The sequence below is a fragment of the Gopherus evgoodei genome, unplaced genomic scaffold (assembly GCF_007399415.2).
Source record: "Gopherus evgoodei ecotype Sinaloan lineage unplaced genomic scaffold, rGopEvg1_v1.p scaffold_39_arrow_ctg1, whole genome shotgun sequence".
Taxonomy (NCBI): Eukaryota; Metazoa; Chordata; order Testudines; family Testudinidae; genus Gopherus; species Gopherus evgoodei.
The window spans coordinates 175,564-200,430 of NW_022060060.1; the positions used below are offsets into that span (position 1 = coordinate 175,564).

Below are 24,867 nucleotides of genomic sequence, written 5' to 3' on the forward strand. Positions count from 1 at the left end.
TGAGTACTGGTTAAAAGACACATACATAAAGGTAGGACTTGAGTTCTTAGGTCAGTTTCATAGCAGAGGTGGTTGGCTTCAGAGTTGCAAAGAGTCCCTTGAACGAGTTTTCAGGTTATAGTCCAGGGTTTCTCAAACAGGGGTTGCTGCTTGTGTGGGGAAAGCCCCTGGTGGGCCGGGCCAGTGTGTTTACTTGCCCCGTCCACAGGTCCGGCCCATTGCGGCTCCCGCCGGGCACGGATTGCTGCTCCGGGCCAACGGGAGCTGCTGGAAGTGGCAGTCAGTAAGTCCCTTGGCCCATGCCGCTTCCCACAGCCCCCATTGGGCTGGAGCAGCGATCCGTGGCCAGTGGGAGCCGCGATTGGCCGGACCTGCAGATGGGACAGGTAAACACACCATCCTGGCCTGGCCCGCTGGGGGCTTTCTGTACACAAGCAGCGACCCTCTGTTTGAGAACCCTGTTATAGTCCAATGTCTTTGGTGGCAATTCGGCGGGAATCCTCTGGATGGCCCTGGCTATCACAGCTCTGGGGAAATGCTTTGGGCAACTTCTTAACTTCTGCTGGGCTTATGAGCATCATCACTAATGAGCGAGTTTCCCATCAAGATTGACTCAGCAGTGATCAATGAATGAGAATCAAGAGTCTATTATCAATTCCAATCATTTATCACTGAGAAATCAATAATCAGGGATTGGCTATTTCTGGTCAGTACCTAGTGATCTGTAATTAATGCTGAGTAGCCATTAATCTGCAATTGATTATCAATAATCAATTCTCACAGATCAGTAATGAATGTTAATCAAGGATCAAGCATCAACCATTAATAAGCTACTAGTAATTATTAACTGACCATAATCATTTATCCATAATCAGCAATGAATGATCAATGACCAAAAAGGAATGATCACTAATTAAGAAGCCAGAACAAATGTTCAAGGACCAATGAGCGTCAATCACTAACCACTCAGCCATGATCACTAAGGATCTGTAGTGGGGCCCAGATGCACAAAGGGCCATAGCAGCCTGTGAAGCCGGTTCTGTGGTGGGGACATGGTGCCGGGACCTGGAACCAGAAGCAGAATCGGCTTAGACAGCCGTGTCTCCCCAGGGAGTTGGTGTGCGGCACCCGCTGGGCAGTGGCTGTTCCCTGAGGCAGTTTGACAAGGCCGGTGTCTCTGTCTGGAATTTGAGCTCCAGCTCAACGCAGAGACCTCTGGCAGGATGCAGGCGTGACTGGACCAGGTCCATGGCCCAGGCTACGCAGCAGGACAGGCTAGATGGTCCCAAAGGACCCTTCTGGCCTTGCTCTTCCAGCGTAGGATGCTGCCCATGAGAGCAACGCCGGGTCCAACGGCACTGGCCGAACACTCTGCTCTCTGTGTCCCACAGGTGCGGTGAGTGCCCGGCTCTGGGCTCCTAGGAGGTGTACAGCATTGCTTCATCCTCTTCATTCCCTCCCTCCATCATCAGCCCTCCCAGGCTCCTGCCCTCTCTCCAGACCCCTGGAGGGACAAAGTTCCACAGCAACTCAGAGGGCGCGACAACGGCCACTGAAGGGTCTGAACTTTGCAGAGCCCAGAGCAGGGAGGGCAGAGTCCTTCCCTGGACGTCCCCAAGGGCAGCCCATGCTGGAACTTGAACTCAGCCCCATTCCCCTCCATCCTCCAACCCCATCCCATGGCAAGGACCGGATTTCCTTGTGCACGTGTGTGTGCGCTCGTGCACACGCATCTGTGTCCCAAGTTTCTGGTCAACCTGGAATCTGTCAATGGCGAAGAGTCTCATTGGCTCCTTTCTTTAACTTGCAACTTACACAGGAATTTTGAGTTTGATCCAGAATAAAATGAGTTCAAACTGGTAGCTGCATTTCAGGATGGGTTTGGGAGATTTTACCAAGGAGAATGTAAGCCACTGTATGTCTCAGTCCTCAGGTATCTATCTACACAACTGTCCATCCTCATACATACACATCTTCTTTCTTTCTTCTTTCTTTCTTTCTTTCTTTCTTTCTTTCTTTCTTTCTTTCTTTCTTTCTTTCTTTCTCATGCATGCCACCCTATCTGACCAATGGCTTTCTCTGCCCCAGAGATCTCCCCTTCCTGCCCATCCGTCCCAGCCTGTATAGGCTGAGGGACGAGGCCCCAGTTCTCTGGGTTTGTAGCTAGACCCCTATCTCCCATTGGGGCCAGTTCAGCGGGCACCTGTCATTTTATTCCCCATGCCCGGAAGCACCCCTACAGACACTGACATGCCCCTCTGGAGGGCATCAGGGGTCCCTGAAAGTCCGGGATGGAGGTATGAATGAGATGGAGCCTGATTGTTTATGTATTTATTTATTTATTATTATTGTCACTCAGTGCACACAATAAAAGTCACAGACACATACCACCCACAAAAATCCCAATGAAAGCTAAATATGCAACATACAGCATGACAGACACAACTCTGGCTATGGTCCTGCCCCAGGGCGGGGGGCTGGCTGGCACAGGGGGTGGGGAAGGGAAGTAAGGCCTTTCCCTCTCTAGGGGCGCTGGCTCTGATCCAGCCCCAGAGCAGGGACTGTTGGGCTCAGGAGGGTGGGAAGTGGGAGAGGGGTTGTTTCCTCGCTAGGGGCGCTGTTCCCTCATGATACGAGTTGTCCAGTCTTAGCCCAAGCTCCGAGCAGGGCAGCATCCCTAGTGGCTGAGGGCTGCTTAGGCCATGTGGACGGAGTGAGGTCCTGTCTCCCCCCCCGCGGGGTCTCCCCAGGGGCACAGCGCTGGCAGGGGGCATCTGTGGGACTCAGAGTGCGTTGTCGCCAATGGAGAGCCAGAAGCCCACGAACCCTTGTCTCTGGGCAGCAGATGGGCAGGCGAGCTTCTACACCACGCGCTGGACTCACGTTCTTGTACTCGGGGCCACTCGCCTTCTTCAGCCCTGCACAGGGTGGAGAAAAACCACTCTTCACCTGCAGTGGGGCAGAGAGAGGAAGTGGTGAGAGGGGTCAGTTGCTGGGGGGAAGATGCTCTGTCTGTCCTGTGTCAATTCCTTCCTGCTTTTCTTGTCTGTGTTCTATTTCTTCAGTCTCTGTCTTATTCACCCATTCTCCTTTCTCCTTCATTCCTCTCTTCTTTCTTTCCCCTCCACGCTGCCCTCTACTGTGCTAAAGGCGTTAATTCATTCGTTCCTACCTTCGTTCTCTCTCTCACCTTGACAGGGTCACGGTTGCGCTGTAGCACACGCTCAAGAGGAAGAGGGTGATGAAGACCGAGATGCTTGACCAGAGTCCATCCAGCTCCTCATCCTCGTCCTCGCTGCAAAACTCACCTGACACGATCACCTCTGTTGAGGAGAGAGAAAGAGACATCAGCTCGGACTCAGCCACTGTGACAGAGAGAGCTCGGACTGTGCGTCCAGCACCAACCTGCCCTATCCCCTTCTCTATCCATCCTTCCATCCCTCCCCCATTCCCGCTCCAGACACATCCCAGCATCCCCTCCATCCACCCCTCCACCAATCCATCCATGACCACACACCCCTCCTACCCATCCGTTTCTAGATACACCATCCATCCATGACCACACACCCTTCTACCCATCCATTTCTACGATACAACCATCCATCCTATCCCCCACATACTACTCCATCCATCCGTCCATCATGACCAAACACCCCTCCATCTATCCATCTCTAGATATAACCATCCATCCATCCCCACACATCCCTCCACCCATCCATCCATGACACACACCCTCCACATCCGTTTCTAGATACAACCATCCATCCATGACCACACATCCCTCCACCCATCCATTTCTAGATACAACCATCCATCTATCCCTCCACACCCCTCCATCCATCCATCCATCCATGACCAAACACCCCTCCATCTATCCATCTCTAGATGTAACTATCCATCCATCCCCACAAATCACTCCACCCATCCATCCATGACCACACACCCCTCCACACATCCATTTCTAGATACAACCATCCCTCCATCCATCTGTCCATCCATGACCACACACCCCTCCATCTATCCATCTCTAGATATCATCCATCCATCCCTACACACCCCTCCACCCATCTATCTCTAGACACAACCCTCCATTCATCAAACCATCCATTACACACATCTTCACTTGCTCTCTCCCTTTGCACACCCTCTCTCTCCCTCCATTCCCACAAGAGGTGGCTCAGGATCCCTTAGAGGGTAAATTCATAGGTGTGTGTGAGGTGCCAGGATGCGGCCACAACAGAGGAGCCCGCTAAAGACCAGGATGGCTGGATTTCACACGTGTACCTCTATGGCACTGGTCCCAATGTACCTAAACACTCCGGAGTCACTTCTGATGGAACACAGCAACCTCTGGGGCTGTTTATTTGGGGCTCCCTTGGGTGGCACTGGGACGGTGGCATCTGGTGGCTGTTTATAGAGGTGGTCTCTCAGCCGGCACTGAGATGTGCCGTCTTTGGTGTGGGACACAGGGGCTGTTTAGATAGGGACCCTTTGCCTAAATGCCAAGCTGTAGCTGGCATGGGGTGTGCTGATCACTGTTGCTTTGATGAACGGAGTCATGAGTAATTTAATGATTGGGAGGCTCATGTTTATCTCTCAGAGGAAAGATGGTGCCCCCTGTATCACAGCACCCCTAGCATAGCAGTGGGGGCATTGAGGTCAGCTCTGACTGTGAGGGGAGATCACCCCATACTGAGCCCACTGGCTTCTGGGTGATGCAGGCCTCACTCCCCAGGTAAAGGGGGCTCAGAGGATTTGGCTGGAGTTGGTAGCTGCTTCTTAGACGTGGGTGAGGTATCCCCATATAAACTGACTCCCGCATACCCCACCCCAGAGTCAAACATAGCCCAGTGCCGGGGGAGGGGTCCGTGAATAACCAGACGCCATGTTCCACCCCAGAGAGGACACAGCTCAGCACAGGGTGAGAGATTCTGTAACACCTGTCCCAGAGACAGCTGCATCTTAGAGCTGGCTGCGAGTGGAGGGAGAACAGGCTGCGTGGCTGCCTCTGGGTGCACGTCTGTGTCTCTCTGTGTTGTGTGTCTCTCTGTGTGTACAAACACGACAGCTCAGGTGGGAGGGTCCCTGCGTCATGCCACCTTACAGGTGTGTCCATCTGTACCAGATCTCTCTCTCTCTCTCTCTCTCTTTCTCAGCAACCCCCCCACTCCCTTACTGTGTGTGCCCCTGCGCTGCCCCAGGATAACAGCATGCGGCGAAGTGAGTATTCACCCAGGAAAGCTCACGCTCCAATATGTCTGTTAGTCTGTAAGGTGCCACAGGACTCTCTGCTGCTTTTACAGCCCTAACACTGCCGCTGCTGCTACCCACCCTTTGGCACCACGTGCTGAGCGCTGGGCTTGGCACTGGTGTGGTCAAGCCCTGCGCTCGCCCATCCAGCCCTGAAGCTGACACACACACACAAGTGCATGTGGGTGCCCTGTTGGGGCTACGTAGGAGATGGGGCTCATGTGCGGGGCCACAGATGAGTCTGCCTCCTCTGTCCCACCCCCATGTCACCAGCCCTAGTGAGACTTTAGGTGAGTCCCTGCTTAGTGTCTCCTCCAGATAACAGCCCTACTAGTTCTGCTGCTTTGCGAGCACTGGGTGCCCGAAGCTGATCCCTGGTGTGGGGTGTTTGCTGTCTGTTGCCCTATGACCCCCTCCCCAGCTACCACAGAGGGCTGGGGTGGAGGGAGACCCCTTAGTTTCTTAGCTAGCTGTGGAGGTGTATGTAGGGGTCAGGGAATTTGAATTGCCCTCCCTCCACTGATTCTGTCTCAAAATTCTCCCTGCTCCTCTTTGGGGTGGGATGGGATGTGAGGTAAATGTTGACCCTGACACAGCGACCCTCTGGGCATGCACAAGTTCAAGCCTAGAGGACCCTGTCCCAATGGGATCCTAGAGATTGCTTAGCCATCCACCCATCCATCCTTCCTCATCCATAAATATCCATATATCCCCATATCTTCCACCCATCCCTCCTGATCTGTACCATGCATCCATCCTTCCTCATCCATAAACGTCCATCCATTCCTATCTCTTCCATCCATCCCTCCTGATCTGTACCATCCATCCATCCCTATATCTTCCATCCATCCCTCCTGATCTGTACCTTCCTTCCTCATCCATAAACATCCATCCATCCCTATATCTTCCATCCATTCCTCCTGATCTGTACCATCCACCCGTCTTTCCTCATGCATAAACATCCATCCATCAATATATCTTCCATCCATCCCTCCTCATCTGTACCATCCATCCATCCTTCCTCACTGATAAACATCCATCCATCCATCCCTATATCTTCCATCCATCCTTCCTGATCTGTGCCATCCATCCATCCTTCCTCATCCATAAACATCCATCCATCCCTATATCTTCCATCCATCCCTCCTGATCTGTACCATCCATCCATCCTTCCTCATCCATAAACATGCATCCATCCCTATATCTTCCATCCATACTTCCTGATCTGTACCATCCATCCATCCTTCCTCATCCATAAACATGCATCCATCCCTATATCTTCCATCCATCCCTCCTGATCTGTACCATCCATCTGTCCTTCCTCATCCATAAACATCCATCCATCCCTGTATCTGTATCTTCCACCATCCATATGGATCTGTACCCACCCATCCGTTCTTGTTCCTAACCATCCATTGAATGTGTGGTCCATCAGTCCATCCGTCCATCCTCATCCCTCACCGTCCATCCAGGCAGCCCCATCTATCTATCTATCTATCTATCTATCTATCTATCTATCTATCTATCTATCTATCTATCTATCTATCTATCTATCTATCTATCTATCTATCTATCTATCTATCCTTTTCAGTATTCATCCACCCCATGCCTCTATCACCATCAGTACTCATTGACTCTCATCCATCCATTGCCATCCATCCTTTCCCAAACATGCGAAGTCAGCCAGTATATTTAGCCATCCTTTCATCCTCATCTCTCACTCACTCACTATGTGTAACAACCCCTTCATCCAGGCACCTGTCCATCCCCATCGGTACCAATCCAGTGCCATATGTGACTACCAATCCATCACCATTCATTTATACATCCATTCATCCCCATCTCCACCCATCCATCTATCACACTTTATCCATTTATTCATCCATTACTCCTTCAGAAAGTGTGCCCATCCAACATTGACCATCCATCCATCTATACCCCCCAACACACCCCTCTATCCATCCATCCACCCTTCTGCAGATCCCCAGGGATTTTTTCTATCCCTTGACATCTATTTATCCATTGGCATCCACCCTCTTTGAACCATCCAACCATTATTCCCTGTGTACAGTGCAGTCTTGTAGCAGGCACACTGGGTGGGACACGCAGGACACCTGGATTCTGTTTCTAGCTCTGTCATTGACATGCTCGGTAATTGTGGGCAGGACTCTCCCCCTTCTGGTACCTCTGTTCTCTTCCTCCTCTTTCTCTATTTAGGCTGTGAGAAGGACTGTCTCCTGCTGTCTGTGCTGTGCCCATCCCAACAGGGTACTGGTCTCAGTTGGGGATATAGGGGTTAATTTAATCCAAATAATGATCTCCCTATTTCTCTCTTGCTGCTTGTGATATCTCAGTGTATTTGTCCTGCCATCTGAAGTATGTATCCATTTAATCATCTCTCTGAACACCTGGCCTTCCAACTGAGATTGGCTTGAATGTGTCTGTTCCTCTGCAGTATGTCTGTAACTGTGCATCTACCCCCTTCTCCATCCCTGTTTCCATGGCGTGTATGTACTCGTGCATGTATTCATCCTTCCTTACACGGCATGGACCCACATATCTACCCATCCTTCCTTACACGGCATGGACCCACATATCTACCTATCCTTCCTTCCATGGCATGGACCCATATATCTACCCGTCCTTCCTTCCACGGCATAGGCCCACATATCTATCCATCCTTTCTTCCGTGGCATGGATCCACATATCTACCCATCCTTCCTTCCGTGGCAACTACTCATATTTCCTTTCATGGCATCAACCCATGTATCTCCCCATCCATCCATGGTATATATGTATCCACCCACACAGGATCTGGGAATTGGCATCCCCAGTCTTATAGCATCTCAGTTTCTCCCAGCCTGCAACCTGGGACCTCGTCCACCTTGGGCGACTCGCAGATTTCACCCAGTCACACCACAAGAAGGAGACCTGGGTGTGAGCTCAGACTAGTTCCATTTATTCACTTGTTGTCATGCAGGGCACAGAGATTATTTACAGGAAGCTGTACTGGACAGTGCTAGCAGTGGGGCTGGGAGGAGCCTTCTTCATTTACCAGAGATTTTGCTGATGCTGCGTTGGGTGAACTTCAATGAGAGGGCTTCGTGGGTGACCATGCAGGTGTAGGTGTCCCCGCTGTTCCAGCTGGCCTTGCTGACTTTCAGCTTGCTGTAGAGGAAGAAGTTCGAGTCGCTGGCTCCATCCTTCATGGGCGGGGTGGTGATGTAGTCGATCTCCGTTTCACCTTCATGGTTCTTCATCCACTGCACCGAGATGTCCTCGGGGAAGAAGCCCCGCACCAGGCAGGTGACGCTGACAGAGTCTCCTTTGCTGCTCAGCTCTTCACTGTGGGGGTGCAGGAGGTAGACGCCCGGGGCAGAGTGCTTGCCTTCAGTGAGTGGAGATGGAGGACACAGATGAGCCATGCAAATTACTCATCTGGGGCAGATGGGGAGAAGGATGGTGTATGTGTGTGTGTGGGAGAGTAGGAAGATCCCCTCTCTCTTCCAGGATGGAGGGGCTGGGGACTGGGAGCTGGTATCTCTGGAGCACAATTTGAGGGTGGGGATTTGGGGATGCAAAAGGACTCAGGGGCCAGGATCCCAGGTTGTTGGGGGTTGGGGCTTCCCCATAAGGAGCATCCTTCCCTGCTGGGGACTGGGACTGAGTCTCACCCCTTAGAGACCCTCCTCTCCTCTTACCTGGCTTCTTGGAGATCGATTTGATGAGGGGCGAGACCAGGTCCGTGTGCTCCACTTTGCAAGTGAAGGTCTCTCCGGCCTCCCAGTCGTGGGTGAAGATGGGCATGGAGCTGGAGGCGGTGAAGGTGCTGTTGAACTCCTGACTGAGGGTCAGGGGATCAGGGTTAACGGACCCTGGCTTTTCCCGGGACCAGACCACCTGGAGGCCGGAGTCGCTAGGCAGGTTGACCACCAGGCAGGTGAGCATGGGGCTCTGGGCCACGTACAGGGCGGCAGGAGATGGGGGCACCAGGAAGACCTGGATGTTGCTGGGAGATGTTGTTTCTTCTGGGGACAGGAGAGTCCAGGTCAGCTGCTAGGCCTGGTCTCCCCTGCCAAGCCCATCCCAGTCTCCCCTCACTCCCTGTCCTCTATAAAGCCCATTCCAGTCTCACATGCTCCCCTCCCCACTCCATCCCTGCCTGTGTCCCCCTCGCCTCTCCAGACAGCCCGTCCCTGCTCAGCGTCACCTTCGCACTTGCGGGCGTGGGCCTGCTTTTTGCTCCCAGTGCCCGGGTGGGACACCTGGCAGGTGTACGTCTTGCCCTCCAGCCACACGTCCTGGGAGACGCTGGCATTGCTGCGGGTGCTGAAGGTGCAGCCGTCGGCGTCCTTCTTGGCAGGGGCAGTGTCCCCGTGAAGTAACCCGGGCTCGCCGTTAACCAGCCATTCCACCTTCAAAGGCTCAGGGTAGAAGCCGGAGATGAAGCAGAGCAGCTGGATGGCACCTGGCTTGGTGGTGCAGGAGGAGTGGAGGACGTGCACCTCGGGGGCTTGGGGCTCAGCAGGGATGGGCTCTGGGAGAAGGGTGATGGGTTAGTTGTTGTACAGACCCCTCCTGAGTCGCCTCCCCCCTGGCTCCCTGCTGCATGGCGCCCCCTGCTGAGCCCTCCCCGCTCCCTGCAGCACGGCGCCCCCTGCTGAACCCCCGACTCCCTGCAGGACAGTACCCCCTGCCGAGCCCTCCCCGCTCCCTGCAACACAGCGCCCCCTACTGAGCCTTCCTTGCTCCGTGCAGCACAGCGCCCCCTGCTGAGCCCTCCCCGCTCCCTGCAGCACAGCGCCCCCTGCTGAGCCCTCCCCGTTCCCTGCTGCACAGCGCCCCCTGCTGAGCCCTCCCCGTTCCCTGCTGCACAGCGCCCCCTGCTGAGCCCCCGGCTCTCTGCAGCACAGCGCCCCCTGCTGAGCCCCCGACTCACTGCAGCACAATGCCCCCTATTTAGCCCCCGCTCCCTGGAACACAGCGCCCCCTGTTGAGCCGTCTGCCCCTTTTCCTGCATTGCAGCACCCATCGCTTCTCTTGGTGTGGTGTCTCTTTTCATCCCTCCACCCTTCGGTGCCTCCACACCCAACACCATCTACCTGTCCCCATTCCCTCCCATCGCTCTGTGGTGTCTCTCTCCACCCACCCACCCCGGCGACTCCATCAGCTCACAGCACTATCAGGCTCCCATCCTCTCTCCCTGCAGCAGTCACCAGAGCAGGGTCCTGAGACAACCCCAGCCCTTCCCACCCCCCCCTCCCCGGGCCGCGCCGCACCGTCCCTACTTGGGATTTCCTTGGAGATGCTGGAGCTGGTGGGCTGGTGCTCTACGGTGCATCGATAGGTGTTGGACTCCCAGCTGCTGGCCGGGACGGTGACCTGGCTGCTGAGCGAGTAGAGGCCGCTGGAAGGTTGCAGCACGGAGGGATAGGTCCTCACGCCCGAGGAGCCGACATTTGGGCTCCATGTCACGGTGACCGGCTCAGGGAAGTAGCCTTTGGCCAGGCAGCCGAAGGTGACCTGGGGGGAGGTGACTTCGCCGGTGCAGGAGGTTAGGGGGAAGACAGATGGGGCCGTGGCACTAACTGCAAAGGGAGAGAGAGCGAGGCCATGAGACACAGCCCCACTGATCCCTGCCCCACTCTGTGCAGACCAGGCCCTAGCTTGGCACTGGGGCCAGCACTCAATGCCGGGGGAGAATGCCCCTAGTGAGCCCCACGCTGCTCCATTCACACAGCACAATTTGGGGTGAGACTGTTGACAGCTGCAAGGTCTTGGTAATGGTTGTGTGTAAGTGGGCACCTGAGATAGGCTGCCCCCCATCTTCCAGGTTGTGTCACAGACTGAGCAGGATCAGGGCCCCCAGTTCACTTGGTGCTAAACAGACCCTGTTGTACTAGCGATTGTAGCTTGGGAACGAATATTAAATGTTATATTCTCATTAGGCTTCTAGGTGGTAACAACAATGGCCACTGCTGGCTCGTAAGCATTTCTATGGCTCAAACGCACGTGGTTAGATATCCTCAGAAAGACTGGGACTGTCAATTGAACCCGGGACATATGGACCTTTGGGTTAGAGTTCAGGTTATAATTATACATGGGGAGGAGGATTAAGAGTTAGTGGTTAGGGTCAGGTGCTGGGGGTAAGGGCTATAGGTTGCAGAGATGGAATTACGGGCGATGGTTTAATGGTTTGGGTCAATATTTAATGTGTTGTGATTGAATTTCTAGAAAATTTTGCAGCCATTCAAGCTTCAAATACCAACCAGTTCTGCTGCCATTTCCCAGAGGTTAGTGAGACTCTTGGGTCCTACCCCAAGGGTCAGTTTGCGACAATGACTCATATTTCTGAGGCTGGGATGCTTGATACCCAACTGGAGACACAGAAACCTAGTGCTCAGAGAGTAAGGTGGGAGGTTAGGTTAGAGCTGTGGTTATGGTTAGGGGTATAATTGATTGTTAGTATTTGTATCACAGTGGTCTAGAAAACCCAGTTTAGGACCAGGACCCATCACACAAAGCTTTACAGAGAAATAACAACGAGGACTCTACTGATCCCAGGACTATTGCAGCCTGAGCAATCTAAAGTCAGAGTTTGGGGGATAAGGTTGGGACGTTGGGGTTAGGGGTTATGGGTTGCGTTTGAAGAGAGGGTCAGAGCTGGGGGTCAGAGTTAGGGAGGAGGGCTGTGGTTAAGGATGAAGATTGGACTCTAGGGAAAGGATGAGGATTAGGGTGTTGAGGTGAAGGAATGGGTGCATCTGTCGAGGTTAAGATGCTGGGGTTAGGGTCATGGTTAGGGAGCTAGGACAGAGTTGGGGGTCTAAGTAGTTGGGTTTAAGGTTTGGTTTAGGGTCATAGTTCTGGGGTTAGGGTAAAAAACCTTCCCTCCCCCAAACTCAGTAGTCGACTGGTTATCACCACCCCTAGCTCACGACCTTTCTAGCCAGGTTCCCACTCAAGAAACCACTCGGATTCCAAGCAATTGGGTTGAAGATTTTCTGGACACTTTCCCAAACTCTGCGGGAGAAATCTCCCAAGAATTCCAGCTGCCTCACTTTCTAGATGCCCAAAGCTGAAGCGCCTTTGGGAGCACTTACCGGGGTTGCATCTCCAGTGGGCTTTAGCCGGAGACGTCAGAGCTTGTCCCCGGAAAGGAAGCCCAACGTCTCCAGCTGAGTGCGCCGCAAAAACGGAGCCAGCTCAACTCAAAGGCCAAGTTAGGAAGTTGACCCCTGAGCTGTTGCCTCTGAGCTGCCAGTTACGTCCAGCCCCAGGCAGCCTAGCTCACAGCTAGCTGTGTTGGGAATCCCCCGGCCTGGCTCTCAGCATGAAGCATGAGGGCAGAGCTGGTGGAGGGAGGCAGGGCCGGCTCAGGGAGACGCGTTCCTGCACTCGGTGAGTTCAGGGGGTTACCTCTGACAAGGGACGTGCCGAAGGGGAAATTTGTGCCTCAGTTTAGAAAATTTTTGTTTGCAACTATTTATTACTGGGCTAAAGATAGGAGACAATAAAATCCCCTTAATCAGCTGTTCCCCTGAATGTCTAGTTGCAGCCCCCCAACTCTGAGCACCTCACATTTGCTAAGCACCCTCAGTCCTGACCTGTAGCTCCTGCTAGCCAAAACCTAGGGTCCCCCCTACTCTGCCAGTTCCCTCATTACCGACGTGCAGCCCCTGCTAGCCCAGCCCTGGCCTCTCCCACCCAGCTCTGCCAGTGCCCCCCACTTCCAAACCACAGCCCCTGCCAGCCCAGCCCTGCCCCCTCCAGCCATGCCGGAGCCCCTCACTTCCAACCTGCAGCCCCCTGATACCCCAGCTTTGGCTTCCCTACATCTCTGCTTGTGCCCCTCCCTCCCTCCCTCCCAAACATTAGCCCCCTGCTAGCCCAGACCTGGGCTGCTCCCAACTTTGCTGATGGACCTCACTCCTGACCTGCAGCCCCCTACTAGCCCAGCCCTGCCCCCCCTCCTGCTGGTGCCCCTCACTCCCGACCTGCATCCCCTGCTAGCCCAGCCCTGCTGGTGCCCCTCACTCCTGACCTGCAGCCCCCTACTAGCCCAGCCCTGCCCCACCTCCTGCTGGTGCCCCTCACTCCCGACCTGCATCCCCTGCTAGCCCAGCCCTGCTGGTGCCCCTCACTCCTGACCTGCAGCCCCAGCTAGCCCAGCCCTGCCCCCCCTGGTTCCCCTCACTCCTGATCTGCCAGCCCTGCTAGCCCAGCCCTGCCCCCCCCGGTGCCCCTCACTCCTGATATGCAGCCCCTGCTAGCCACCCCTGCCCCCCCCGGTGCCCCTCACTCCTGATCTGCAGCCCCTGCTAGCCCAGCCCTGCCCCACCAGCTCTGCCGGTTGCCCCTTACTCCCAACCTGTAGCCCCTGCTAGCCCAGCCCTGCCCCAATCTAGCCCTGCTGGTGCCCCTCACTCCCGACCCACAGCCCCTGATAGCGAGCCCTGCCCAAACCCCATGCGCTGCCAGTGCCCCTCACTCCCGACCCGCAGTACCTGCTAGGCCCAGCGCTGCCCCCCCCAACCCTGCTGGTGCCCCTCACTCCTGATCTGCAGCCCCTTCTAGACCATGCCTGGCCCCTCCTAGCCCTGCCAGTGCCCCTCACTCTGATCTGCAGCCTCTGCTAGCCCAACTCGGTCCCCCATAGCCCTGCTGGTGCCCCTCCATCCCACCTGCATACCCTCCCTAGCCCAGCCCTGGGCTCCCCTGCAGCCCTGCCAGTGCCCCTCACGCCTTATGTGCAGTCCCCCTGCTAGCCCGGACTGCCCCTGCCCCCCGCAGCTCTGCCAGTGCCCTCACTCCTGACCCGCAGACCTCTGCCTAGCCAGCCCTGCCCCCACCCAGCCTCTGCTGGGGCTCCTCACTCCCCGACCTCCTGATGTGCAGCCCCCTGCTAGTCCAGCTCTGGACCCCCTTTCAAAGCTGTTATCACAGCTTATAAGTGGAGTGTGAGAAAAGCACCTCTGTTCCCCCATCTCTGCCTGGAGGGGCACAGCCTGGCCTGTGTTACCCACCTGGCCCCCCCAGCTCTAACCACTGACCCCATGCCCTCCCAGAGAGCGGAGAGAACCCAGGAGTCCTGGCTCCCAGCCCTGTGCTCTGACCCACTTGCCCCAGCTCCCCTCCCAGAGCTTGGGAGAGAACCCAGGAGTCCTGGCTTCCAGCCCCCTCCCCCAACACCAGCCCCCTCTCCCCTGCCAGAGTTGGGGAGAGAACCCAAGAGTCCTGCTCCTCTCTCTATAAAGTTTTCTTCTCTAAAGGGCTCATTCTGATGGGATTAAAAGACCTCCTGTACTCACCCCACTAGCAGCCACTTTCCTCTAATTTACTCACCAAATTCTCAGCCATGGTGGGTCGCGGCCCAGCACTGTAGACCGGGGAGTTGTGTCCCTGCATCCCACTGAGGTCTGTGTCAGTCGGATTGTTCATCTGAGGTTTCTTTGCCTGTTGGGCATCCCCTCTTCCTCTCCCAAATGGTCACCAAAGATAATTATAGGTTATTATCACTCAGTGACGCCCACGCAGGAGCTGTCAGTGTTGAAGCTGGCAAAAAGGTGTGAAAATTGGATTGGATGGGGGCAAACACTGGGGTGAAAAACCAACTGTCACTTGTCTCAACTTCCCCTTTTCGGCCCCTATTGGTCGTTTGCTGCATCTCACCAGAGATTTGGTCACGGAGTCTGCAGACCTCTGAAAAGATTGAAGTCTCTGCGGGGTGAGGGTGAGGCCTTTTAGAGAACCTGCCATGGGGTGCATGTGTGTGAAGAACCAGCCTTTACTGCTGTCCTGGAGCCAGGGACAGAACCCAGGAGTTCTGATTCCCAGGCCCCCCGGTTCTAAGTCACAAGACCCCAGTCCCTCCCAGAGCCAAGGCCAGAACCCAGGAGTTCTGGCTCCCAGCCCTGCCCCGTTCTAACGGTAGGTCTGGGATAGACTGATCCTGGAAAGTGAAGGATAATGAGATGATAGCTATTCATATATTTCCTTGCAGCACATCTCTCTGTATGTATCACAAGCTCTTAAAGGACTGAGTGATCTAGTGGGTTTGTGTGCGTAGGGGGTTAGGAGCCAGGACTCCTGGGGTCTATCTGTGGCTCTGGGAAGGAGTGGGGTGTGGTGGAGTGGAGAGATGAGAGGGCTGACGGCCAGGTCCCTGGGGTCTATCTATGACTCTGAGAAGGAGTGGGGTGTGTTGGAGTGGAGAGGTGAAAGGGCTGAGGGCCAGGTCCCTGGGGTCTATCTGTGATTCTGGGAAGAAGCTGGGTTTGGTGGAGTGGAGAGGTGAGAGGGCTGAAGGCCAGGGCTCCTGGGGTCTATCTGTGACTCTGGGAAGAAGCTGGGTTTGGTGGAGTGGAGAGGTGAGAGGGCTGAAGGCCAGGGCTCCTGGGGTCTATCTGTGACTCTGGGAAGAAGCTGGGTTTGGTGGAGTGGAGAGGTGAGAGGGCTGAAGGCCAGGGCTCCTGGGGTCTATCTGTGACTCTGGGAAGGAGGAGGGTGTGGTGGAGTGGAGAGATAAGTGGGCTGACAGCCAGGGCTCCTGGGGTCTATCTGTGACTCTGGGAAGAAGCTGGGTTTGGTGGAGTGGAGAGGTGAGAGGGCTGAAGGCCAGGGCTCCTGGGGTCTATCTGTGACTCTGGGAAGGAGGAGGGTGTGGTGGAGTGGAGAGATAAGTGGGCTGACAGCCAGGGCTCCTGGGGTCTATCTGTGACTCTGGGAAGAAACTGGGTGTGATGGAGTGGAGAGATGAGTGGGCTGATGACCAGGGCTCCTGGGGTCTCTCTGTGGCTCTGGGAAGGAGTGGAGCCGGGTGTGGTGGAGTAGAGAGGTGAGAGGGCTGAAGGCCAGGGCTCCTGGGTTTTATGCCAAGCTCTGTAGAACCCCTTCTGAGGTTGGAGTCCCACCATTTTTGGGTTTAGGATTCTCAGTTCTGAATGTCCTACTTGCCTTTCTCTCAGACAGAGCTCCCACAAACACCCTCTATGTTCCCTTTGTTCCCCCTGTTGTGACGATTGTAGCCGGGGGCCCCACTTGTGAGGTGACTGTAACTTGCCTAGCGGCTATTTCCCGGAGCCCGTGGACATCAAGTGGAATTCCGGCAGAGTGACCAACGGGATCAAGACTTCCCAGCCATGGCACAGAGCAGTGGCAGGGCCTTCTCCCTCGTCAGCCAGCTCACCGCCCCTTCCTACGGCCTGGCGCACAACACCTGCCAGTGCAGTGTGGAGCACACCCCATCCCGTAAAACGATAGATGTGGAGATCACGAATGGTGAGCTATGTTGGGGTGCCAGAGAATGACGAAAGGACTGAGGCAGAAGGGTGCACTAAAGTGTCAGAGGGAGTGGGGGAGATAGAATGATAAAGTCCATGGAAGGGAGGATAGAGAAGAAAAGGGATGGATGTATGAATGGACAGAGACGAGGGAAAGATGGAGAGAGTGAAAGAGAGGGAAGGATGGTACGGAGCATGGGCTAGGTGGGTGGGCAAATGGAGATACAGAAGTATGGATGGAAACAAGGCGGATAGCTGGAGAGATGACATAGACAGAGTGATAGAGAGATGGAATGGTGCCGAGGGAAGGAAGGAGGGAAAGGTAAAACTTTCCTCTCTCTGTTGTCAGTCAGGACTTGAGCACATTGTGCTCAATGCTGTACAAATGCAATTGATTCATGATTCTGAGCTGGTATCCATTTTGTCTCTCTGCTGCCAGTATGTGAGTCTCTAATTCATCCTGAGGTTTGCCTCCTGGGCCCCTCCTGTGAGCACAACATCATGGAGAAACAGCTGGAGGTGGTTTGCCTCCTCCTTAGATTCAGCCCAGGGGCAGCCAAAGTGGAATGGCTGGTGAACGGCGAGAAGAGGAACCTTCCCACCACGGACTTCTCTATTGGGAAGGGCACAAACGGCACCTACGTGGGCCAGAGCCAAGTGAACATCACCAGGGAGAGCTGGGAGCAGGGGGACATCTACACCTGTGAAGTGACCCACCCAGTGCGGGGAATGGAGTACTCCATGCACAACACCAGCGAGTGCTTGGGTGAGGGGCTGTGGCCGTGCACGGTGGGGTGGGATGAAGGGTTGCCTGGAAACCAGCCTTATCTAAGGGTAAGCGGGACTGTGCGCAGATCCCAGGGTGACATAGAAATACATTGAGAGATGGATACTAGGAGTGGGTGGGAGAGGGATGGATGGATGCAGTGAAAGATATGCAGGTTGGATGGATAGAGAGCTAGATACTGTGGATAGAAGGAGGAATGACTGGAAGGGAAGATGGATGTGATGGCTGGGTAGAAAGACAGGTCGGATGGATGGAGAAAGGGGATGTGTGTACGTGAATAATTAGTAATAAAGAGCTGGAGGTCTGCACAGGAAAGTGTAGATGGAGAGATAGAAAGTGCTACGGGATTGTCAATACCTAGAAAGAGGCTTTTTTTCAATGGTTTCTATCTTTCTTCCTTCTAACAGCCCATGAAATTGAGGCTCACAAATTAGGGGACTGACAGTCCACCTCTAAGAGGAGAGGGATAGCTGAGTGGTTTGAGCATTGGCCTGCTAAACCCAGGGTTGTGAGTTCAGTCCTTGTGGGGGCCATTTAGGGAACTAGGGTAAAAAATCTGTCTGGGGATTAGTCCTGCTTTGAGCAGGGGATTGGATTAGATGAGCTCCTGAGGTCCCTTCCAACCCTGATATTCTATGATTCTGTAACACCCGTCACTGTAGTATCCTTCATGGTGCCGGGAATTCATGGAGTCTTCTGCTCTTTTTCCCCTATTGAAACAAGTCCTTTGTATTTTTGAGCCTGCCTCAGTGGCTCCATCCGTCTCTGTCACCAAGCCGTCTTACGATGACCTGATTGGGGAGACAGCCTGTATGACATGCCGGGTGCTGGGTTATAGCTTGGTAGATGTTCAGGTGGCTTGGGAAGTGATGAGAAAGCCAGCTCTGATGCAGAGACAGGAAACCTGGAACAAAGCAATGGGATCCAGAGCGTCACCAGCACCCACGAAATAAGCTTGGAATAATGGAAGAGCAGGACCAAGTTCTTGCAAAGTGACACCTCCTTGTTTTGGAGAAGTCACCCAGGATATGCCACTCATGGACACAAGTGAGTACGTCCGCGTGTAAGTCCCAACTCCCTGTGTGAACTCAGCCAAAGTCACTTTACTCTCGCTCTGTGCCCAAGCCTGCAAAGTGGGTATAAGGGTCCTTTGTTTCTCTCACCTGGTGTCTGTTTCTGGAACAGGGGCTCTCTTTCACGTCCCTTCTCCGGCTCGCAGGAGGGGGTTGTGGTCTCAGTCTGGGCTGGTAGACACCACTACAATAATAGTCAGGCTGCCTGTTCTCAGACCAGCTTCTGCCATGGAAAATGAAGGCCTTGCAATTCACTAGACTCCAGTAGGGAGGTGAGGCAATAGAGGAGGATCTGGTGAATATTTCCTGGGTCTTTCAAAGTGGTGATTCAGCCGGGGCCCTCAGAAGAGGTGATGAGGGACAGAAAAATAGAAAGTAGGGTTAAGATGGTCCATCAAAGGTAGATTCATTGAGTCTGAGGCCAGAAGGGATCATCAGGTCATCTAGTCAGACCTCATGTTTCCCTGGCCAGAGTATTTCACTCATTTATCCCTTTGTCGAGCCCGGTAACATGTCTTTGACTAATGCTTCATCTAGAGACACGTCCCGTCTGGATTGGAACCCCTCAGGAGATGGAGAATCCACCACTTCTCTTGATAGTTTGTTCTAATGGTTTTCTTCCAATATTGTTGCCTTACAATGAATTTGAATGTGTCTGGTTTCAGTTTCCGGCCATTGGTTCTTGTTCTGCCTTTTCTGCTAGATTAGAGAACTTTTTAGTACAGGGTTTCTCAAAGCGAGGTCGCAGCTTGTGTAGGGAAAGCCCCTGGTTGGCCGGGCCCGTGTGTTTACCTGCCCCATCTACAGGTCTGGCTGATCGTGGCTCCCACTGGCCGTGGATCGCTGTTCCAGGCCAATGGGAGCTGCTGGACACGGCTGCCAGTAAGTCGCTTGGCCCATGCTGCTTGCAGCAGCCCCCATTGGCCCGGAGCAGGATCCACGGCCAGTGAGAGCCGCGATCGGCGGGACCTGCAGATGGGGCAGGTAAACACACCGGCCCAGCCTGCCAGGGGCTTTCCCTACACAAGCGGCGACCCCTGTTTGAGAAACCCTCTTTTAGTACCTGATGTTTTATCGCCGGGAAGGTATTCATACACTATTCAAGTCACATCTTGAGTTTGCCCTGAACTGAATCAATATAGCTCCTTAAATCTCTCATTTACAGCTACTGAATCATCACTGAGGCTCTTCTATGAGCCCTTTTCAATTTTTCAAAGCACAAAGTTGTGAAACAGGTGCAAAAAATCTAGAAATGTTAATAAATGTTGGGCTGCTTTTATTTGCTTCCTGGTTTGTGAGTCAGGAACAAAAAGAGTGAGTGGGGATCACGTTTTCAGACTTTTCTTTACAGCTAGTGGGGATAGACCCTAAATGAAAGCTGAGATTCCATGGTCATAGCATAAGCTGTGGATTTAAGGAAAAACAGCAAATACATAATAAATATGGCCAAGGTTAGCCACCCCTCACATGTTCCACCAAGGGACTAAGAGGAGACATATTCCATCCCTGGGAGAGAAATTAGCTTCATCTCACATCTCTGTCCCTTCCAGCCTACCCTGCCCACGCACCTACTGTCTCAGCCACTGTCTCCTGCCTGGACCCAGAGGAAACTTCAGGGAAGAAAGATTTCCACACGTTCCTCCGTGACGTCACTGGATTCTTCCCGGCAGACGTCAACCTCTGCTGGGAGCACAACAGCTCCATAGTCCCTGCCTCCCACTACAGCAGTGTCCCTGTGTCAGATCTGGTGAGGCCTACTCCACTCAGAGCATCTTGAGAGTCGCCAGGCCCACGGGGGAAGGAGAAGCAGGGCCCCAGTATTTCTGCCTGGTGTGGCAGATGATGCTGAATGAAACCTTGAAGGTGAAGGTGAAGTCAGAGAATTGTGAGTTGAAGCTTCCAAAGGGCGACGAGAGGTTTGTTCATCCCAATATGGCCAGTGCCCCCCATTACCCCAGGGCCTAGTGAGGGAGCTAGCACCAGTTCAGGCTTCAATGCTGGGGTTTCCAAAGGGATTCACGCTCTCAACTGCCACATCGGCTTGCAGTGAGAGTTGTGGTCACAACCCTGAGGGACTTTGGGAGACCAGCAGCCGGAATATCACTGGGGTGAAATATAAAGAGCACCTTCTGCCTGTGTAGGGGGAGGGTTTTAGGGGATGTGAGTTATGTCCTGAGCTCTGGATGCGGGGTCTAGTAGTGCCAGCAGGGGGCTGGGAGCCAGGACTGCTGGGTTCTATCCCCAGCTGTGGGAGGGGAGTGGGGACTAGTGGTTAGAGCATGGGGGAAAGGAGTCAGGAATTACCATGGGCAGGTCGTTTCTCCTCTCTGTGTCCCAGCTGTCATCTCTGCCCTCTTCGTTGGGCTCGTGAATTTGAGGCTGGAAGGATCCTGATTTGAGCAAACATGGCAGGTCTGTCCCCTGCTGTGATTTCACCAATGAGTCTTTCTCCCATGGGAGCCAGAGACCTTCAGATCTGCTCATGGGACCCAGAGACCCAAATAATCATAATGGGACCCAGGAATCCCAATCCCAATCCCGGGATGTGTTGGAAAACCTCAGCCATTATTCCTGATGCCCCATGAGATGAGGATCGTGCCCCTTCCATCAGGGAAGCCAGTGCCCTATTTCCCACCCCAATGATCCTCAGACCCTTCCCAAACATCCCCTCGGCTTTGTTCCCCTGAGGCAGAGGTACTTATTTATCAGCTGATGCCTCCTGAGTATTGGCTCATTCCAGCCCTCAACGTTGCCTCCTGCCCCCAACCAGGTGGCAGCAACTGTAATCAACACCCACTGAAGGTGTCTCTCCTTCTGCCTTCCCTGGAGGACCTCTACATAGCGCAGAACGCCACCATCAGTTGTTTGGTGAGCGGCATGTAGACCCCAGCAGCCTGGAGGTGTCCTGGAACCGGGGTAGCGGGGGCCCATTGGCCGTGGTCTCCAGGGATCCGGTGCTGCAGGAAGATTGTACCTACAGTGCAACCAGCATCCTGCGGGTGTGCGTGGAGGAGTGGCAGGCGGGGGAGTAGTTCACCTGCACCATGAAACACCGAGACATCCCGTCGACCATTGTCAAGACCATCCGCAAGATTCAAGGTTAGAACTCAGCCTTTCCCCTGTAGGGGGCACTTGCTGCAATCTTCCTGGCTCAGGGTGTAGGGAATGGGACATGGATCCTTTTGTCTCTAGGGGTCACCAGCTCTGATCCGGTTTCAGGTCAGTGAGACTGGGTGTTACACATTTGTGTGTGGGATGAAATGTGCAAATTAATGAGAGAGAAAGGGATGGAGAGTCAGGACTCCTGGGTTCTTTTTCCAGCTCTGGGGGCAGAGTGTGTGTGTGTGGGTCTAGTGGGTTATAGCAGGGGGATTGTGTCAGGGTTGGCAGCCAGGACTCCTGGTTCTCATCCCTCATCATTAACCCTTTGGTGTTTCCTCATGGCAGAGATGTCTTTCCGGGCCCCTTCTGTCTACGTCTCCCCTCCTCACGCTGAGGAACTGTCTCTCTGGGCATCAGCCACCATCACCTGCCTGGCCTCCGGGTTCCGGCCCAGAGACATCTTGGTGACATGGACCCAGCAGGATTGGCCCGTGCCCCAGGAAGCCTACACCAACGTTAGCCCCGTGTGGGAGGCTGGGAAGGAGGAGCGCTACTTCATCTACAGCAAGCTCAATGTCTTGGCGTCCAAATGGGAGCGGGGGGACACCTACGCCTGTGTGGTGGGGCACGAGGGTCTGCCCATGACCTTCATCCACGGAGCATGGACAAAGCCTCTGGTAAACCCACCGCTGTCAATGTCTCTGTGATCCTGTCCGACACCGACGTCACTTGCTACTGAGGATCAGAGCCCCACGGGCTCCTCACGGCGTATCTGGGGTGGCCATGGAACCTTGTGGGGTCTGGGATTCCTCTGAGCCTGTGTGTAAAGCTGTGGGAGCTCTGGTGTACGGAGCGTGGCTGTGTGTGGAATATGCCCAAATAAAATGCCCCATGCTGGAGCTTGTTTTCAATGGGATGTCTTCTTCAAGCAGGGACCATCTCTATGTCTTATCCACCAGCCCAGCCTCCCTCCTGCGTCATCTATATCCATTCACCAGCCTTCTTTCTGACGTATCTCTTACTGTCCATCCACTCTCCTTTTCTTATGCATTCTCTAGATCTATTCATCAAAGCTTCCTTCTGCAGGATCTATCCATCCATTCTATCCTCTGCTGTACTTTTGTCTGTTTCCCCCTCTTTACTAGCTGTCCATTTTCCTGCCCACTTGCAAATCTCTCTCTCTGCACTGTGTCTGTTTATTCATATTTCGGTTGGCAATATCTGAGTTTGCCTGTTCTCCCTTTTGCAATCCTGTCCATCCATCCAACATCTGCAGTGTCATCTGTCTATATTAGCTTCTACAACATCCATCCATCCTCATGCAGTGTCATGAGTCTAGCTGACCATCCCTGTCCACAGAAAGGCTGGGAGGGGATATTTTGGCACAAAAGGATTATATCTGGGATGCTCAGAGGGGTGAGATGCCCAACTCCCCTTGGAATTATGAATTTATTTCAGTGGCAACTAACTGCCTAAGAGTCCTTTAAAGACCCCAGCCCAAGTGGCTTGTCTCTGGTCACACTGCAGGTCAGTGGGAGAGATGGGAATAGAACCCTGATTTCCCATCTCCAAGACTTGCATCTTAACCATCGCATCTGTCTAGCAATGTAGCCCTGGCTGCTATGGCGTCAGAACCACTAGCAGATGCGTCCTGACCTGACCACATAAGATGCAGAGGCAGAGCCCCCAGGAATCTGATGTTATGTCTGCAGGGAGCTAGGCATCAGTGTGAGACTGAGTTAGGATCTTTCATTGCCACGAGCTCCGTCCCCATTGTCCCTGGATGTGTGACCAGGGGGGTGGTGACCAGGGAAAGTGATTTCACTTCTGAGTACGGCACTGGGGAGACTGACACTGGAATACAGCATCCGGTTCTGGGGTGAACCTGCAGCAGTGGTCAGAAGCAGTAACGACATGTTGGGAATCATTAGGAAAGGGACAGATACTAACACAGCAAATACCACTTTGCCTCTGTATAAATCCACGGCACGCCCACACCTTGACTGCTGCGCACAGTTCTGGTCACCCCATCGCCAAAGAGATAGAACAGAAATAGAGAAGGTTCAGAGAAGGGCAACAGAAATGATCAGGGCTATGGAACAGCTTCCATATGAGAAGAGATTAAAGCGGCTGGGACTGTTCATCTAGGGAGACAACTGGGGGGATTTTACAGAGGTTGATACACTCATGACTCGTGTGACAAAAGGAAGTGTTATTTACTCCTTCACATAACACAAGAACCATGGTTCACCGAATGAAATTAAATGGCCACAGGTTTACAGCAATCACACAACAGAGTCAAGCTGTGGAACTTGTTGACTAAGGATGTTGTGAAGTCCAGAAGCATAACTGGGTTCAAAAAAGAATTTGATAAATTCGTGGAGAATAGGTCCATCAATGACTATTAGCCAAGCAGGTCATTGATGCAACCTTATGTTCTTGGTGTCCCTAAGCCTCTTATGGTCAGATGCTGGGACTGTATGACAGTGGATTAATCATTTGACCATTGTCCCATTCTGGCCATTCCATCTGATGCATCTGGTATCTGCCACTGTTGGAAGACAGGATACTGGAGTAGCTGGACAATTGGTCCCATGCACTGTGGCCATTCTCTTGTCCAATATTCAAAAAGAAGGTTGAAAAATTGGAGAGGGTGCAAAAGAGAGCTAGAAAAATGATTAGAGGGCTGGAGAAAATACCTTCCAGTGAGAGATAGGAGAAGCTGAATCAGCTGAGCTTATGAAAGAGACATTCAAGAGTTGGCTTCAATGATATGTATAAGTACCTGCATGGAGAGTGACTGGGGTCCCTGGGGGGCCATGCTGAGATCACACAATCGGGGCATATTGCAAAGAATGGGGCAGCCAATCCCCCCAGACTGGTGGTTATCCTGATAAATTCATCAGACTAGAAACAAAACAGCTTCTAAAATACCTTACTGGTTACCCAGAAGACAGAAATACAGCTTCCTTAGAGTAACCCAGCCTTGAGCTCCCACCCAGACAGGATGAGGATTACTGAAAATCTTGTTCATCATATAAAAGTTCTGTCAGTCCCAAAGGATTGGAGACATTACCCACCAGGTCAATGAGTATTTCAGATCTTACCCAAACAGTCAATTCTTATGAAGTAAGTTACAATTTATTAGAAAAGATAAGAGTGAGAGAGTGAGTACTGGTTAAAAGACACATACATAAAGGTAGGACTTGAGTTCTTAGGTCAGTTTCATAGCAGAGGTGGTTGGCTTCAGAGTTGCAAAGAGTCCCTTGAACGAGTTTTTCAGGTTATAGTCCAGGGTTTCTCAAACAGGGGTTGCTGCTTGTGTGGGGAAAGCCCCTGGTGGGCCGGGCCAGTGTGTTACTTGCCCCGTCCA

General features: G+C 53.5%; 1 pseudogene and 1 gene segment (V, D, J or C); one reads left to right on the forward strand and one right to left on the reverse strand.

Moving 5' to 3' along the window:
* Window positions 1–2,945: 2,945 nt before the first annotated feature.
* LOC115642203 lies at window positions 2,946–10,709 on the reverse strand. The segment is given in 7 exon segments: window positions 2,946–2,949; window positions 3,191–3,323; window positions 8,306–8,638; window positions 8,952–9,278; window positions 9,461–9,787; window positions 10,539–10,657; window positions 10,693–10,709. Coding segments are annotated over 7 exon segments (1,260 nt in total).
* A 5,682-nt stretch (window positions 10,710–16,391) lies between these two features.
* Window positions 16,392–22,233, forward strand: LOC115642204 (annotated as a pseudogene).
* Window positions 22,234–24,867: the final 2,634 nt, after the last annotated feature.